The following is an 18,139-nucleotide window of genomic DNA, read 5'->3' on the forward strand; positions in this document are numbered from 1 at the left end:
TGTCCATGTGTGATGTGCTGCTCCAGTCCAGGTTTTTCTTTTGAATTCTGGAACTTGTAGTTTTAATTTATTAAACAGGAGTCCAAATCCCAGAATTGAAGGGAAAAAACCTGGACTGGACCCACTCATAACACATGGACCTGGGAAACTTGGCAGCTTTACTAATTGCTTGCAGCTGTATACGTCCATGAAAGCTCAGCTACCTATTAAATAAGATAATGGTGGCTCAAGGTTCCCCCTTTTTTAATCTTGCATAAAACAGAATAACACTTACAAAGGGTAAATAAACTCTGTCACAAGTATACAATCAATAGGCCTCCTATTCAAGTTTCAGAGAAAGCAAATCTTGCATCTAGGGGAAGAGAGACACAGAATAGATGATCTTTCATGCTCCACCATCAAGGAAAAAATCAACTTCAACAACTCCCTTTTGAGCTATTATTCCATGTAGAAGCTTACAATAGCAATATTATGGTCAAATGCCTACAACATTAATGTGCCTCAACATGTCAGTGTGGGTGACTGTGGGAAGGCCACCAGGTGCTCACGGTTAGCACTGTCTTCATGTTGTGGCAATGGAAAATGCATAATTCTATAGCCTCAAACCACAGTGCTACACGAAGGGAAGATACAATGCATACTGCTGAGTAAGACTGATAAAAAAATACTAATGACATATGCTGTGTTCATATGTAGAACCTAAAACTAAAAACCCATAGAGGCCACCAGCAATAAAACGGCATCATGATTAAGTGAGATGTTGGGGCATGTGTTTGTGCCTTTGAGGAGCAGGAACCACTGAAGGCAGTCTCTATCCAGGACATGTTTGGAACTACAAAGATACTGCTCGAAGATGCCTATTGTAGAATAGATGCTCACTATGTTATACGGCTCCTGCAAATTAAGTAGAACTGTGTATCTAGTCAACATAAAGGTCAGGTTATAGGGACTCAGTCTACCTATGCCATCGAGGAATGTTGACGCAGTTCCTGGCTAGCTCACAGTGCTTCATCTGAACCCCTAAATATACCATGGTACCAGATGGTATCTGCAACCTCAAACATGACAACTCAGATTCCAAAGGAAATGTTGGAAACGGATGTACCCTTCCATTGTCACGTTGCACACCCAAAATGAGGCACAAGAAAGTTGTGAAAATGTCTTTTGGAACATTTATTGCAACAATTGTATTCTTGCATTAAAAACAGGAGTTGAGATTATTAGGCAAATGAGACAAAGCATGCTAACCAGCAATACAAAAATGATACAAAAGATAAACAGTTCAACCATGACAGTGTTATTGTATTGGTACACTCCTATTCGTTACTACCTACACTATCAAGAGCATAGTGGGAGTACCCTCTGCCAGATCAATTGGGATAGCCTAACCCCATAACTGAGTAAGATGTCCCGGAAAACCAGGTAGCCAGTCTGGTGTAGTGCAGCCTATTTTTCCCTGCAGGGTAGACGTCACAGTCACCAGGGCTGCATTTCGGCTACAGGTCATCATCTTCCAGGATAATCCTAGCAGAAGAGAACCTGCAGAATGTTACACTGAGGCAGCTTTTATAATACAAGCACCATTGGTATCGCACTGTGCCAGAGATGCAGAGCCAATGTGATGACGTCTGAAGTGATTAGCTGTCTCCACAGACAATCATAATACGTAGGGTATTGCGTTCTGGGTGCCTAGCATTGGATGGAGTGTACAGACTGAATGTCAGCAATGCTTACAAGACACATGCTGCATGTACAGTGATTTTTCAGCATATTATTGCATGAGCTGAATTAAATGTAACCATCAGAAAGAAAGGGTAAGGTAAAATGCGCACTCCAAAATGGAGGCTCAATGCGGGTCCTGTTGTGCTTTATCACAACTCCAAACTTCACCACCTTCTGCTATCATAGGTAAGTCCACTGAGACAAAAATGAAAAAAATAAACAATAAACCATATTGTCTATGTGCTGTTTATTTATAGGCCAATTATAAACCCTGAAATTTGTTAAATCGCGTGGCTTGCAACTGAAAACGGGCTTTTTTAATGTACAAATAGCCCTTTTACAAGCCACAAAATTATTTCTGACTCATCCTTTCCAATTTACAAATAGGACTATGCGTGCAACAGGCCTACCCCTCCTATTTCTGAATCGAAGAGGAATGTATCAATGGTTTGTGATCATCATTGCAATCAATTAATGAGCTACTGATCCCCAGAAAAGAATGTAAATGATTTTCAAAGAGGAAGGAGTACCCCTTCCCTTTTATGAATCACTTTGGAGGCCTTGAGGAATATGCAGTACTGATTGTTCCCCACACCCCAGTATTTTCTCAAACAAAAACTTTTTTTTAAAGAAGCACTGGTCTCTTTAAGGAACATGTGGTGTTATAAAAAAAATGCTTTGCACAACAAACAGAGGGATGGTGGGCTGCTGCTCCTTGAAGGCCACCATCTCTCTGTTTGCACCCATTCATAGTGTTCACAAATAGCAATCTGCTACACTAAGATTTATTAAGCAGGTCATTCTTCAACCTTCTGCCGGTGGGGATTTTGTAATGTGACTTATAGGTTGCAGGGCAAAATAAATGTTGTATTGCTTTTATGAGTATTTTATGTAGTCTTATATTACATCTGGCCCTTAGTCTCTTGACAATTTGCTTCTGTATGCCTGGCCCCTCCATCAAATTCCTTATCCTACTGTAATGCTACATGTGTTGACTGATATGGATTTCAGTATTTGCAGATGAGCCCATCTATGCCTATCGTAAGTGTAGTCTATGGATAATCTTTGAATAATTGGCCTAATCAATGTCTTAACCTCTTTATTCTTTTTATTTTACCTGTTACACAAAATGCATTGTTTTCAAGTGTATTGAAATTAGAATTACCTGCTACTTTCTCTACAGTTTCAGTGTTTCAAGCTATGCTTCTATTCAAGCCATGGTGTATGCTGTCAATGAAATTAACCAGGACCCGAACATCCTTCCAAACACCACCCTGGGTCTCCACATCTATGATACTTGTTTGATAACTAGGATTGCCATTGAGGCATGCCTTCAGATGATGGCTGTACAAGAGAGAGCCATTTTGAACTACCAGTGTAATCGGCGGTCACCAATTACCTCGATCATCGGAGAGCTGAGTTCTACTGTATCAATGTCAATTGCCACACTATTGGGGCTTTATAGATATCCCCAGGTGAGAATGGGGTTGAAGAGGCTTGAACTTGACAACTCATCATCAACTCCTAGAATGAAAGTTAACAAGTGTTGCAAAACAATAATAATGCCCTCAAAGCTTGCTTATGCATGCAAATGATTTTGAAATCTTTTTTTAGCCATCAAAAATTATGTTACTTTTCTATCAAAGATGTAAGTGTATTGGTATGCTATGGTAGGGTACGTTATGATAGTACATTTTATATATAATGCACATTTACTAATGTCATCTTGGTGCTGCCTGTAAGTGCTGCCTGTAAGTGATAACAAGATGCTGCTGAATTTAACACATTCATATCAGGCCACCATCACCTGACAGTGCAATGAAGATAACCGGGCCTTTCTAGATATGTAATGTATGAGTTTGTTCCTCAATAAATGCAAAATAAAACATGGTGTCCAATACACAAAACCTTAAAATCAATCCACATTTCAACTGGTAACCAATGAAGAGGTCATAGATCTACCAACATGTGCTCAAACTGTTTGAGTTTGAGATGAGTATGGCGACTATATTCTTTCCCATCAATAGTTTCATATCTGGCTATCTTAAGGAGTCCAAAATAAAAGCTTAGCTTCAGCCTGCAGCAAGGATGCAAAACCATTTTCAACTTATGAGTAAAGAATGAGGTTCCTCAGTTGTCTAAATTGATAAAAGTAAATTTTTATAATTTCCTTTAATTTGGGGGTCTTTATGAAAAGCCTGTGTCAACTTGGACCCCACATTTACATAACAGTATCACATGTGTTGATAGGGCTTCATGGGTTTAGACACTCAGGCTAGATTTGAAGAGCTAGAATTGTCACCTTGATTGATAAGAAAAATCTCCATCTTGAGGGGCAATTCTTAAATCTTTATTAATTTCAAATAAAATCAGTAGGAGAAGGTTAATTCCATCATGGGCAAATTTGGAGAACAATTATTTCCAACTTGTTCAAAGCTTTAAAAAATACATTTACGATATTGCCAGCATGCTACTTTTGTTACATTGTTGTGTACTTTTTCCAGATTGAAGATAAATGACCAAAATCTTGAGATGCTTATTTAGACAACAGCTAGCTCATGTATCTTCAAATGGTTGATTGTGTGCTACCACTGGCTCACAGACAACTTTAGAGTAGCTCACAGCCTTTAGTTTATTTTTGAATAAGCACAGGGTCCCATTTTCCTTTTAAAGTTAAGGGAAGGCTGTGTTTATTTTACATTATTATCTTCAGGCTGCAGTTAGCAGTCTCTGGTAATAAGCAGTGCTTGGGTCAGATTTATGACCCGGGGCACACAGGTGGAGAAGGAAGCACTGAGGTATTTAAATCTTTTAGAAAATAATTTTCCAACTCAATATTGGATGGTGAGAAGAAAGGGATGTTTCTGAATGCTTTTAAATCAGAGAAAATGTAAATGAAGAGTTAACTTAATGATTAATTTAATTCTTCATTTTAATTTTATCCCATTTCAAAGTGTTGCATTTACAAACAGCAGGCCCCTTGCTCCCAGTGGCCAGTAGACACTGTGCCAAATTTATAACTGAAAAATAGGCATTTATTTCAAATATGAGAAATTTTAAGTGAATAAAAAGAATTCTATCAAACATTAAGTCGATGATTTTCTCCACTTTCAATTTTACCCAATTTGTCGTAATATTTTATAAAGCATGTTTCTTTACTCTAAATTCCTCCAATTGGATCAAATGTTTGTATGCTTCTGTTATAAATATGGCACCGTGACTACAGGCCACTGGGTGCAAGGTGCCTGCTATTTTAAATGTGACAAACTGAAATGGAGAATATTTAAATTATGAATTTTATGGAATTCATATAAACATAAACTTAATTATTTTGTTTAATTGTCTCCTACTTCAAAGTGTCACATTTACACACAGAAGACATCTACCTCCCAATGGCTGATAAACACAGTGTCATATTTATAACTGAAAAATTCTGCCATTTTTTTAAGTGGGAGAAACTTAAAACATAGAAAAATGTTTGATATTTTGGACATTTTTTGCAGAACATTTTTCTGCACAGGAAAGTTTTCCAGTTAAAAAAAAGAATTCTATGTTTGTGTTACACATGTTAGAGTGCCACATATGACAAAATGTATGTCCTTTCCCACTAGTAAAAATGACACAGACTCTCAGCACTCATACACATGTATCCCTTTCATATGCACACATGTTCACAGAGCCCCACAGACCACAATCTCAGTGACACACATGGTAGTGCCCCTTGTCAAAGTATTTTGTTCAAATCATAGTTTTTGGCTTTATGGACGTTAGGCTTAAAGTCAATGAAATTGGGTGTGGGGGTGTCTGGTAACATTGTGCAAGGGGTTTGGCCTTCAGTAGCTCACATTGAATTTCACTGATCAGAATTAGCTCTCCTACGGAAAAGGTTGGAGAAGCCTGATCTAGCTGTAGAATTCGGGGAATATTGTTTGTTATTTCATTCCAACTGTTTTTCATGTTTACATAAAATATTTCAATAGTGCGTATTTTGACTACAAGATTTAACTTTGAACCTATGGTGTACTCTGGAGTCAAGATAGTCCGATGGACCTAGAGGGCTGAACTTAGGAGTTATATTTGACAGGGCATAATCAGAGGAAACCTAATGTCATTTTTTTTGCATGACTTGAGACTGAAAAAAATCCAATTTTATGTGGTTCTGTTTCTGAGTCATTTAAACATTAAAAACATGAACAGCAGATATGTGGTATGAAATCTGAACAACAATGACATTTCCGAAGCCCCAGTGATTAAACCATTGCACTTAAACCTTCATATAAACGAATACATAGTGTGGGTCAAGAAAATAAAATAAAAAAGAATACGAAGAATAATAAGAATATGATCATGGAGTACTTACATAAAAATGGGCTTCAGATTAAATGGGCAATTTTACAGAAAACACAAATGTTTAGTATGTACAATATGATGAGCAGTTCAAACAGAATACTTAAATGAGAAGTACCTAGGACTAGATTTGCCATCCCACAAGCTCAGTATAATACAAAGCCCTATGAAGGTTTGGTTCAGCCCAAGAGAGAGAAGTAGTTCTATCACATTCTTTAATATTATTAGCTCAATTTGAGTCTATTTAATGAAACAGCTGTCGAAGATCCACAATAGAAACATTCTTTCAAGGTGACTTGTATTAATTTGGCCATCTTAGTGTTTACTCATAATTATCCTATCAAATAAGGTATCGCTCTTCTTCACCGCAGAATCAGGCATGAGAAGGTTCTATCAGGCTTCTCAGTACTAGTTCTGTTAATCTCTTCCACCAAGTGATACGACATGACAGGATATTCACTGATTCATAATTTACCAGTGACTTCCTAGCCACCACTTTAAAGAATGCTACATCACAATGCAGTAACAATCTAATAAACAGCTACCTTTTCTATCATTAGTTGACTGCATGCCTGCGTAAAATCCCTTTATGGCTTGATTGGTGCTATACAAACACCACACCTGTACACACATACAAGCATACTTGTCTAACAGAGATAAAAGGTTGTAACTTCTATTGACATGGAGAAAATACATTTTTTCTCCATGAGTGAAAATTAGGGCATTTAATCAGAAATAATAATTCCTGTCAAACACGTTATGAAATTTACATTGTAGAGTGTGCACGTCTCTAGATGCAAGGGGGGGGGCTTCTTTCTAGGTGTAGTGGTTGGCAATGTATCCTTCAATCTCTTGGCTCCCATGGCTTTTTGCTGAGGCGGGATATTTGTTTGAGTGGGTGGTATGGAGGGGAGAAAAGTGTGTCAGGATGGTCAAAAGGGAACAGAAAGTCTGCACAGGGCTGGGGCACCTACCAGATAACAGCTTCTAGTTTTTTTTATGGTACTGCTATGATATTGCAAGGGTTGCAATGGATGGGGTTGAAATCATGTGTTGGAACATAGCGGGTCTCAATTGTCACCGTAAGCGACAGTTGGTACATGAAGAAATAGCTCGATACAAGCCGCACCTGCTATGCTTAACTGAAACCCATTTAGCACACAAGGATCGTTCTCTATTGAAGCAATTAGGATATAACATCATCACTTGCACATCTCAGTTAGTTTCTATTCAGGGGTTGCCATCTTGTCAGCTAGTATGCCGAGGTTGAGGTTCTTGTACTCGCCGCCAATTCAAGAGGGAGTTGGGCTGTTGCTCAGGTCTTTTTGACTGGTCAAAAATATGTTCTGTGTGCTGCTTACGTCCCATATTGAGATGAACCAAGTTTTTTTGAGCATTCGTGTTTAGAATTGTTTGACTGGGTCAGGGATTTAAAACTGCTGGGAGATTTTACCTGAATAATGGATTACGGCATAGATTATACCAATCAATGCGCTCCTTCAACCCACCTTCAACTACTGGCTCAAACTATGCATGTGGTTATTTGATATGACCCTGTTTCTCTGAGAACAATCCTTATTCATGCTACTTCACCTTAAGGCTTAAAAAATTGGTTACATTTTGCTTTTAAATACCTTCCTACATCCTCTGAGATATCATTTGAGTCACCATATCAACAGAAAACATAGACAACAGTTTTAAGAAACTCTGAAGGAAAGAATTGAAGGAAATATCATTGCAAGGTTGTTTGATATATCCATTTTCAAACAGAAGCTCACTTTTATGTTAAAATACATGTAAAGAAATGAGGAACTGTTTTTGAATTGATAACTAAAGTGATCTCTCTCATTTTAGGTCAGCCACTACTCAACAAGTCCTCTTCTCAACAATAAGCATGAGTACCCATCCTTCTTCAGAACTATACCGAGTGATGACAGCCAGGCCCAGGGACTGGTCACAATTGTGGTGCATTTTGGGTGGACCTGGGTAGGGATACTTGCCAATGATGATGACTATGGTAGGTTAGGCTCCCAACGCTTAAAGGAGGAGTTTTTGAAATTTGGAGTTTGCATTGCCTTCCATGAAAATTTATCCACCGAGCCTTCAGTCATGAAAATCAATATCATTACAGACATAATTGCACAATCTTCTGTCAATGTCATTCTTGCTTTTTGTTCTGGCCCTAATCTGCTTCCACTTATGAGGGCATTGTCTCAAAAAAACATCAGCAGCAAAGTATGGATTGCGAGTGAAGGTTGGTCAACATCCTCTAATTTTCCAAGCAATGAATTTGGCAATGTAATGAGTGATACTATTGGCTTGACTGTTCATGAGGGCACAATCCCAGGGTTCAAAGAATTCCTGCTGAAAGTCCATCCATCTAATTCCCCCAAGGACAGATTTGTGAAATTGTTTTGGGAACAAGCAATGGGTTGTCATTGGCCCAGACAAGGGTCTAACTTGACACTGGCAAAGGGGAATTCTTTTGAAAATACAGTCATCTGCACAGGTGAAGAGAAACTGCAAATATTCAAAACCAAATTTCAGAATGAACCTGACGCAAGAATTTTCTATATCATTTACAATGCAGTGTATGCAGTGGCACATGCTCTAAACAATATGCTCTCTTGTGTGCCAGGAAATGGTTCCTTCTTGTTTGAAACATGTGGCAACCTGGGGGACTTTAAGGCGTGGCAGGTATGTTCTGTTTACCATGGTCAGGTGTGTAAAGAACAGTCTCTGAACTTTAGACAGACATCACACAGCATTTACCTTCTATGCAATATTTGAAAACAGTTGTATATGTTTAACTTTCCCAATGTTACCCTTATGCATTTGGTCATAGTTACCTTCCTTCAAATATGTAATACTTTGCGCTGTCCAGTTAACTTTGATGATAACCTTTCTCAAGGCGCTGTTTGTGCTGTATGTGGGCGTGCTGCTCAATCGAAGAGCCATATCTTGAGGTCCCTCCTGAAATGCTTGGGTGATGCCGTCTGCCTGAGTTTGAGAGGTAGCGTGTTCTGTATCAGGGCTGTGAGGTAGGAGAAGGATATTCCTCCTGCTGTGCTTTTCTGGATCTTGGGAACTGCTGCGTCGGTGAGCTGGGATGAACGGAGTTGTCTGTTGGGTACGTAGAAGGCGAGGCGGGTGATTAGTCGCCCTTTAGGAATGATTGATTGATAGCCTTTGGCCTTTTAACTAACAATGTTAATGTTTATGCAATGTTTTTCAGCCTGCTTAAAGTTTTCATTCCTCACATGAATGATGGACAATGCTAATGTTTTATAGAAAATTAAAATCTATGGGCCTGACTAGAGATTGGTGGATGGGTTACTCCTTCATAAACATCACAGACATTTGCCCACCTTATTACATGCACCTTATATCCTTTGGTACTTGCTGTAAGGTGGGCAGGATACCTGTCACATTTGTGATGGGAGTAATCTGTTCACCAAACTATAAAGCGGACACTATATTTTTAACATTGTATCATAGGAATCATTACCCAGAAAACTAGTGAAGTATGTGGATACCAGCAAAATTTTCATCAAAATCCTAACTTGCCACTTTAGATCAATGTATGTATGTGTATTGTGATATTCACAGAGTGAAAATCTATTTAAAAGCAGTGGAGCTCTAAACCAAGGGCGTAGGTCCTGACATATAATTCATTATCGTTTGCAGTAGCAGAATATTTGGGGTTGGTTGGTAGCAACTGAATGTCGAATCGTGTTTTCCACCTTGATTCCAGTGGTTACTGTAAAAAGGAAGTTTTCATGTTTTTCTTTGTTTGAAATAAATATTTATATAAATGCATGCCTCAGCTTCTCCACTACATGAAGAAAGTGCGCTTCAAAAACAAAATGGAGGAGGAGATATCCTTCGACAGATATGGCAACCCTCCAGCTGCTTACGACATTATAAACTGGCAGCCAGGCCCTGATGGTGCCATCCACTATGTGAAGGTTGGGACCTTTGACACAAGAGAAGCCAGAGGGCAGGAGCTGCAGCTCAACAGAAGTGCTTTCCAGTGGACCAAGCAGGGTAGAGAGGTAACGTATGGATCACTGGCAGAGAAGATGAATGATTTATTTTCTGCTAATTTGACACTTTAGTGGAATAGTAAAAAGGGGAAGAAAAGACAATTGGCAAATTAAATAGAGCAAAGGCATTTCAAAGGTTTAGTCTTTCTTGTAGAAAAAGTTAAATATTGCAGGTACTTGTCACTGGACTCTGGGCCTCATTACAACCTTGGCAGTCAGCCAAAGCAGCGGTCCGGCCTCCACATTACGACTGTGGCGGAGCTGCCATGGCCAGACCGCCGACACCGCCAGGTTGCCGCCTGCCGACAACCTGGCTTTCTCGGCGGTCTCAATCCGCCAGGGCAGCGCTGCCCTGGGGATTATGAGTCCCCTTTCCGACAGCTTTTGCATGGCGGTAGCCCCACCATGCAAAGGCTGGCGGAAAGGGGTGCCGGAGGCTCCATGGGGGCCCCTGTACTGCACATGCACTTGGCATGGCAGTGCAGGGGCCCCCATGGACAGGCCAGTCACGCTTTCCACTGCCCTAATTTTGGGCATTGGAAAGCGCGACGGGTGCTGCTGCACCAACCGCACCGCCACATTGCTGCCGGCTCGATATCAAGCTGGTGTCAATGTTAAGGCCTTGTTCACCCAGGGCTGGCAGGCAGAAATGCTGTTTCCGCCCGCTGGGCCTGCGGGGAACTCATAATAGGGCCGGCGGTGTTCTGGCAGCACTGGCGGTCAGGTGGCATACGAGTTTGGCAGGTGACCTCCGCCACCCGCCAAACTCGTAATGAGGGCCTATGTAACTTACAACATGTTCAATTGGCAACTTTTAGTGGGATTTCTTTTTGTTTGTTTTACAAATACCACATTTCTGAAGCTGAGGGGGGACATGTCCTCAACGATATGGCTGTGCTTTGCTTCATGATTGGCTATCAATGAAATCCAGTGTCCATAAAGAGCAAAATGGTAGTGGCAGAGGTAATTCAAGTAGAAACATGTGGAGGTGCTTTGTATAAATGAGTATGGTATAATATAATGGCGCGGTTATTAACTACTCTGCCACTGTGATAAAGGATTGAGCAATGGGATAATCTGGAACAAATAAGGGGATGTACATCAATCACTGATGTCATTTGCTCGAGGTCACTCATATATTGCTCAAAAGCTGTAACACCTCAGCGAATATATGTAAATCAGTAGCAGGACCAAAACAAGACTGCTTTTTTTAAATGGTCAGCACCAAATTCCAGTTATCAGAGTAACGTGCACTTTTCCTTCGTAATAAATCCTAGCTGCTTTCACATTACTACTGAACAACCACCACCTCACTTTCAGCACCTCAACTCCCAATATCACACCAACTGCTCAATCCATACAAGAAGTCATTCAGACTCTTAGCTGAAGGGTTCCTTTTCTGTTGTACAACACAATGAATCCTCCACTAAGCTGGTGAATATTTTCTTATACATCCAAAGGCATTAGCATGATTTAAAATCCGCAATAGCCTAAGTGAAAAGAACATCAACAACCATGCATTCTGAAATGTGGGATTTATACATTTTGGTACCCGCAGGTTGACCATGCATTAGATGCAATAAAGGAATCTCACTCCTCAGAGGAGGCACAAGAACTTCAATCCATCTCAAAATTAATTAAGGGTCTCCTGTTTGGGAGCTTATGGTTGATTGACTGGCAATCAAGGCCCAGCACCGGATGGTGTCCCACCAAATCTGTCCAGTTGGGCTCCAAACTTCCATTTTGGTAACAATGCTCGTATCCGAGAAGAGACTTTAAGGGAATGTTGAATGTCGACAAGCAGGTGCCTGTATGGCTTGGGGATAGGGCAGAAGATGCAGAAATCCGGTGTGCCTGAGGAGAGAAAAAATAAAACTATCCCAAGGATGATACAGTTGCTGAAAAAGCAAAGTTAGATGGGACTCCTTGCTTTAAACAAAGGTTTAAGCAGTGTTGTACATTGTGGCCTAGTACGCAAGGCCAGATACAAGATGAAGGCCACCTTAATTCCCTCAAATTGATCACTCCTTTGAATTTTTTTCTGATGTGTTTGTAGACCTTTAACTGCAAGCTAAATTGCATGCTCCCTCAAATGTTGTCCTGTTTGGACATGCTTTCCACCTACCAGTTTCTTAACAATCCTTTTCTGGTAATGAATTTAGTGTCATTTGAATAACTTTTACTTATCTCACCCATTATGCACCTATACCAGCTGTGAAATAAATGGATTCCCTCCTTTAACAATTCTCAGGGAGTGACTTGCATAATCTTACGGTGAAAATGGATGGTATAGCCCACATGCATATCTTTCTCTTCCTTAGGCTCCAAGTTCTTTCTGTAGTGAGAGCTGCATCCCTGGCTACCACAAGGCAGTAAGGATAGGGCAGCCAGTCTGCTGTTTTGATTGCATCCCATGTTCCGAAGGAGAGGTGTCCAAAACAAGAGGTATGTATGTGTGTTGTTATTCCTAAATACTCTATGAAGTAATGAAGCATTCCAAATACACATAATAGCATAATGGCAACCACATTGAACGACACTGAATTGGTCATGTTGCACTCAAAATTCAAAGTCTCTAACTACAAAGCCAGTCACGTATAGTGTTTGTGGTCATCTCAGGGGTGCCTAAAAACATGATTTAAGACACTTTTCTCTTGGATGAAGGCAAATGCCATACATGAGCATGAAGTAACTAAAAGCAATATTTAGGTTCATGCTTTATTTGTCAAAGAGGTTTATGATAGTTGACTAAGGTTGAAGTTGAGATGGGACAATGAGAAAACACAGGAATTCTGATATTTTGGTTCAGTATTGTCTGGTTGTCAAGTCTGTGATTGATCAGACCACTCGAAGAGCTTCCAGCTAAATGCCTGACTACATAAGTAAGAATTCATTTGAAGCTCCTTATATTAAAAAATATATTTGTAGGTGGTTAATGCACATTGTTGTGTTATGTTTGGTAATGTGATGAATTCCAATCTGACTAGAGATGCATGCATGGGGCATATGTTGCATAAAGCTAGGGAAGGTTTCTTCAGTCAACTCTTTTTAGGTTCTCATTATGAGCGCCCTGGTAAATAGGCCAGATTTAATTCACCTGCATAGTTACTGAAACTAGGGGTACCGGTAACACTGGGGGGGGGGGGGTAGGAAAAATCTCACCCAGTAAGAGTTGTATCCTGATTGTCTATGAGTAAATGAAGAATTTCTCAGGGGATCATTGGCCATGCCTTAGGGTGGTTCTTCCCCCCAACCTTGTGCCTACCTCCTCCACTTTTCTGACCCTGTTTTTGCTGGCTTTAGAACTCTGTGCACTTTAACATTGCTAACCAGTGCTAAATTGTTTGTGCTCTCTCCCCTAAATCATGGTATCATTGGCTTAAACCCAATTGGCATATTTAATTTACTTATACATCTTTTGTAAAGTGCACTATATGTGTCCAGGGCATATAAATTAAATGCTATATGTAGGCCTGCAGCACTGATTGTGCCACTCGCTTAAGTAACCCTCTAACTATGTCTCAGATCTGCCATTGCAGAGTCTGTGTGTGCAGTTTTAGACCACCCTTTTGACCTAGTAAAATCATGCTTTTGCCAGGCTCAAACCTTCACTTTTTATACATATAATTCAAGCATAATGTAGGCCCTGACAGCCTAGAGGGCAGGGTACACTGCATTTAAAAGTTAGGACATGTACTTATAGGTTTTACATGCCCTGGTAGTGAAAACACTCCAAAAGTTGTTTTTAACTACAGCAAGGCCTATCTCTCCCATAGGATAACACTGGGATTACCTTACATTTTATAAGTGTGATTCACAATCTGGGAGAGATATGCTTGTCAAGTTTGGAGTCTCTGGACTCACAGTTTAAAATCACAATGCATGGTGAAGTTGGATTTTAAATTGCAGGTCTGAAAATGCCACTTTTAGAAAGTTGGCATTTTCTTACTTTAGCCATTTGGTGCCTGCTGTCTGTCCCCAATACAAATCTGGAGTGGAGTGACATCTGGGCTTGGGCATTCCCTCTGAACAGCCACACACAAAGGGTGCTTATGTGTGACTGATGGGCCATCCCCAGCCTGATGGGCCATCCTGGGCAGTTTGGGAAGGAGTGGCTGACACTTACACCTGAATGAGCAGTGTCCTGCTCCACACACAGGGCTGCATACCCCTCTGCAGAGAGTCTGGAGGCGAGGAAGGGAGGGAGGACCTCTGTGCACTTCAAGGACCTTTCTTTGAAGTCTCCCCCACTTCAGAGGTACAACTTGGTATACGTACTGGACTTCTGACACCACCAACTCAGAACACTCTTTGGACCTATGGATACTTTGCCAGGAAGAAGGACTGCTGTGTTGCAACAAGGACTGCCACCCCGCTGACCTGCTACTCTCCTAGACTCCTGCTTTGCTGAGCTGACCTGACCTGACCTGACCTGCTGCCTTCTTGCCTGGAAGTGAGAAAGACTGGACCTACATCTCTTCATCCCAGAACTAAAGTGACTCCAAGGGCTTGCTGGCTTGCCCCCTTTTTTTTTTACGGCTCGGGGACACAAAAGTCTATCAACTCAACTGATACAGCTCCTGGGCCCATCTTTAACCAGTTCCTGCCCCCCTAAGAGACGCCTTTCCAGTCCTGGGTCTCTGGAAGTGTTTTTTGGCTCCTGAAAGCCAAGCTTTTGAGGTCTTTGTGACCATGAATGGGCCCGCTTTCACCAGAACCTACGCCACTCGCCCAAAGAATCAGCAAGATACCGCACGTTTGTCTCTTCACACTGCAAGTATCACCACTTATGACTGTAAGGCTCCAGCCCACCAATTCACGACGCCCGGCTGACTCTTTGCAACCGCGGAGCACCTCCAACAACACTCTCCTAACTCCTGGCGAACATCGTCCCCACGAACAGGACTCTTGGCCCAATTTTTGAGAAGACAAAACTTCAGTGGGACTTATCTGAGACTGTATCAGACCTGCTTTCTATTGCAGCTGGCCTGAACTGTTGTACTTAATGCAGTGTTGTCCAACCAGATATCCCCAACTGGCACCTTATGCTTTTAAGCACTACATTGCATTTTACTCTTTAAAAATGAATAACTTGACTCCAACTTATTGGGTTTTTGTTGTTTTCTCTTGTTTTGTTCATTAAATTAAGCTTTATTTTTCAAACTTTGTATGGATTATTTTTGTGTGGTGTTTTCACTGTTTTACATTTTGAAGTGTTGCACAAATACTTTACACATTGCCCCTTAATTTAAGCCTGACTGTTTTGTGCCAAGCTACCAGCAGGCGAGTACAGGCTAACCTAGAGTCTGTTGGTGACTTACCCTGACTAGGAATGTGGTTCCTGCTTCTGCCAACCCGAAACCCAATTTCCAACATAGGGGCACACTTACTGTCAATTCATGCAATGATGCGTACCAATAGAATTTGATGTTCTGCATTGCACGAAAGGGAGAGAGCAGAAATGCTCCATATTTGCAAAGATGTGGAGCATTTCAACTCTCTCTTTGCACTGGCCCAATTTCTGCTACGTCACGTCAACACAGACACCCTTGGACCATTGTGAAAAGGTGTCTGCTTTAAGGGCAGAATTGTTTTTGTGCAAGGAGACATACCTTCCTGCACAAGGAAAATCCTTAGAGGCATATTGCTCTTTCTATGTGTGCTGCACAATGCAGCACACATGGAAAGAGAGAGTAATGAGGAGAAATACAAATATTTCTCTTTGTTATAAGTCTGTGGGTGTGCGCAGCATTTTGGCCCAAATCCATGTTTACAAGTATTTGTAAATATGGGCTTGCATCAAAATACATAGGAGGATGCATGGGAACACTCATACTCCATTCATGTACCACCTCACAGACACAAAGTAACTCAAGACAGCACTTGCTGCTACATTCATTTACTTTCTATTTCCTTAATTACGCAAAGCCACACAAAGAGACTTTGCCTGGCCTAGTAAATGGCAATAATGAATTTATGGTGGGTGCACCACAAAACTGACTCATTAAGCGCTCTGCATTGTCCCCGTTGATCTCATAATTCTGATTGGGCCAGTAACTGCTGTTATTGGCTCCATCGTAATTAACAGGCGACACATAATGAGGGCCTAGAAGCTCACTCTCACACATAGAATCACAACGTTGGGTCTTAATGTCCTTTTTCATAACATAAAGAATTTGCTAGAAAAACGAGTTCATATTTTACAGGGATGGGATGTTTTAATATTGATGATGTGGATAAATACCAAAGTCCTTAAGATGAGACACAAATTATTGGAACTCATGGCAAAAAACTTTCTCATTTTGTGGGTTGACTTTCTTCTAGGAATACTAGTATACTTTAATATTTTGATTTATATAAATGCACTATTTAAAAATGGTCTTATAAAAGGATGTGCTTTATCACTCCAACATTGGTACAAGGTAAACAAAACTAAACTATTAAATTGTAAAGTACTGCCTTATTTTACAGATTCAAATAAATGCCTGCCGTGTCCTGGAGATCAGTGGCCGAATGAAAAGAGAAGTGACTGTGTTCCAAAGAGGTTAGAGGTTCTTTCATACCATGATCCCCTAGGAGCTACCCTCACTGCTACTGTGGTACTTTCTTCCTTCATGACAATGATGTTCCTATGTATCTTCATCAAATATCAAGACACTCCGATTGTGAAAGCCAACAACAGGAATCTTACTTATGTCCTCCAGGGAGCTCTCTTGATAAGCTCCCTCTGTGCACTACTCTTCATTGGAGAACCTCAGTCAATAACTTGTCTACTCCAACACTCCACCTTTGGCATAGTATTTGTTGTCTGCATATCATGCGTTTTGGCCAAAACCCTCATGGTGGTCATCGCCTTCAATGCTACAAAGCCTGGCAGTAAGATGAGGAAGTGGCTGGGTCCTTGGGCTCCTATAGTTACTGTCTCTGTTTGTACATTTATTCAGGGTCTCATTTGTGGCAGCTGGCTTCTACTCTGCCCACCTTTCCCAGAGAAGAACATGAAATTGAAAACTGGGGTCGTCATCTTACAATGCAATGAATGTTCACAGACTGCGTTCTGGTGCATGCTGGGCTACATGGGGCTGTTAACTTGTGTTAGCTTTTTAATAGCCTTCCTGGCACGGAAATTACCAGATAGCTTCAATGAGGCCAAGTGGATCACGTTCAGCATGCTGGTGTTCCTTAGTGTTTGGTTGTCCTTCATCCCAGGCTATCTGAGCACCAAGGGGAAATACACAGTGGCTGTGGAAGTTTTCAGTATTATCTTCTCGAGTGCTGGGATAGGCATTTGCATTTTCCTTCCCAAGTCTTACATCATATTGTTGAGGCCTGATCTCAACACCAGAGAGCAACTTCTAGGGAAAAAAGCTTCAAACAACAAAAAGTTAAAAGATGTTTAAATATTGCTTCTAAGGTACACAAGTGAATATGTTTTGTTCAAAACTAAAAGAAGAACATCATGAACATGCTTCTATTTCGCTTATATTCTGAAATGGAAGAACACAGGAGAGAAAACATGCACATAGGAAAGCTCTATAACAAAACAATGAATTTTGCATTCATCCTAAGTAGCTTTAACATGAATGTCAACACCAGTAGAATAAGGCCTTGTCGAAGGCATGGTAACTGCTAAATAGAAAGTCTAGTTATTTCTAATTGTTTACATTTAAAGAAAGAAAAATATATTATTTTAAAAATATAAAAAAACAGGATAGATTTGTACAAAAAAAATGGTCAATATTCTATGGATTTTTTTGTAACAGAATGATTTAGGGATGAATTAAATGTTATTTTAATAGAAAAGGTAGGGTATGGTGCTTTGTCGGTGTCCAAAAGAGACCTGTAGATTAGTCAGGAGGTTTCCTCGCAAAATATTTATTTCAGAATTGTTTGCAACCCACTGAAAAAGAGCAAGCTAGAATTATTTAACTGGTGATTATGAATAAATGGTGGTGCCCTGTACTACAGGAAATAACATTAGAATGCTGCATCTACACGAACTGTTTGAGTAATGGATTATGGTT

The 18,139-nt window shown here is 40.5% G+C and overlaps 1 protein-coding gene across 1 annotated transcript; it reads left to right on the forward strand.

The window, feature by feature from the left end:
- The first annotated feature begins 2,939 nt into the window (after positions 1 to 2,939).
- On the forward strand, positions 2,940 to 17,515 carry LOC138267189 (extracellular calcium-sensing receptor-like). The gene is made up of 5 exons (XM_069216039.1): positions 2,940 to 3,197; positions 7,924 to 8,766; positions 9,897 to 10,124; positions 12,437 to 12,560; positions 16,587 to 17,515. Exons 1-5 carry the CDS (start codon positions 2,940 to 2,942, stop codon positions 17,513 to 17,515), a joined length of 2,382 nt encoding a protein of 793 aa, XP_069072140.1.
- Positions 17,516 to 18,139: the final 624 nt, after the last annotated feature.

The sequence above is a fragment of the Pleurodeles waltl genome, chromosome 12 (assembly GCF_031143425.1).
Source record: "Pleurodeles waltl isolate 20211129_DDA chromosome 12, aPleWal1.hap1.20221129, whole genome shotgun sequence".
NCBI classification, from domain to species: domain Eukaryota; kingdom Metazoa; phylum Chordata; class Amphibia; order Caudata; family Salamandridae; genus Pleurodeles; species Pleurodeles waltl.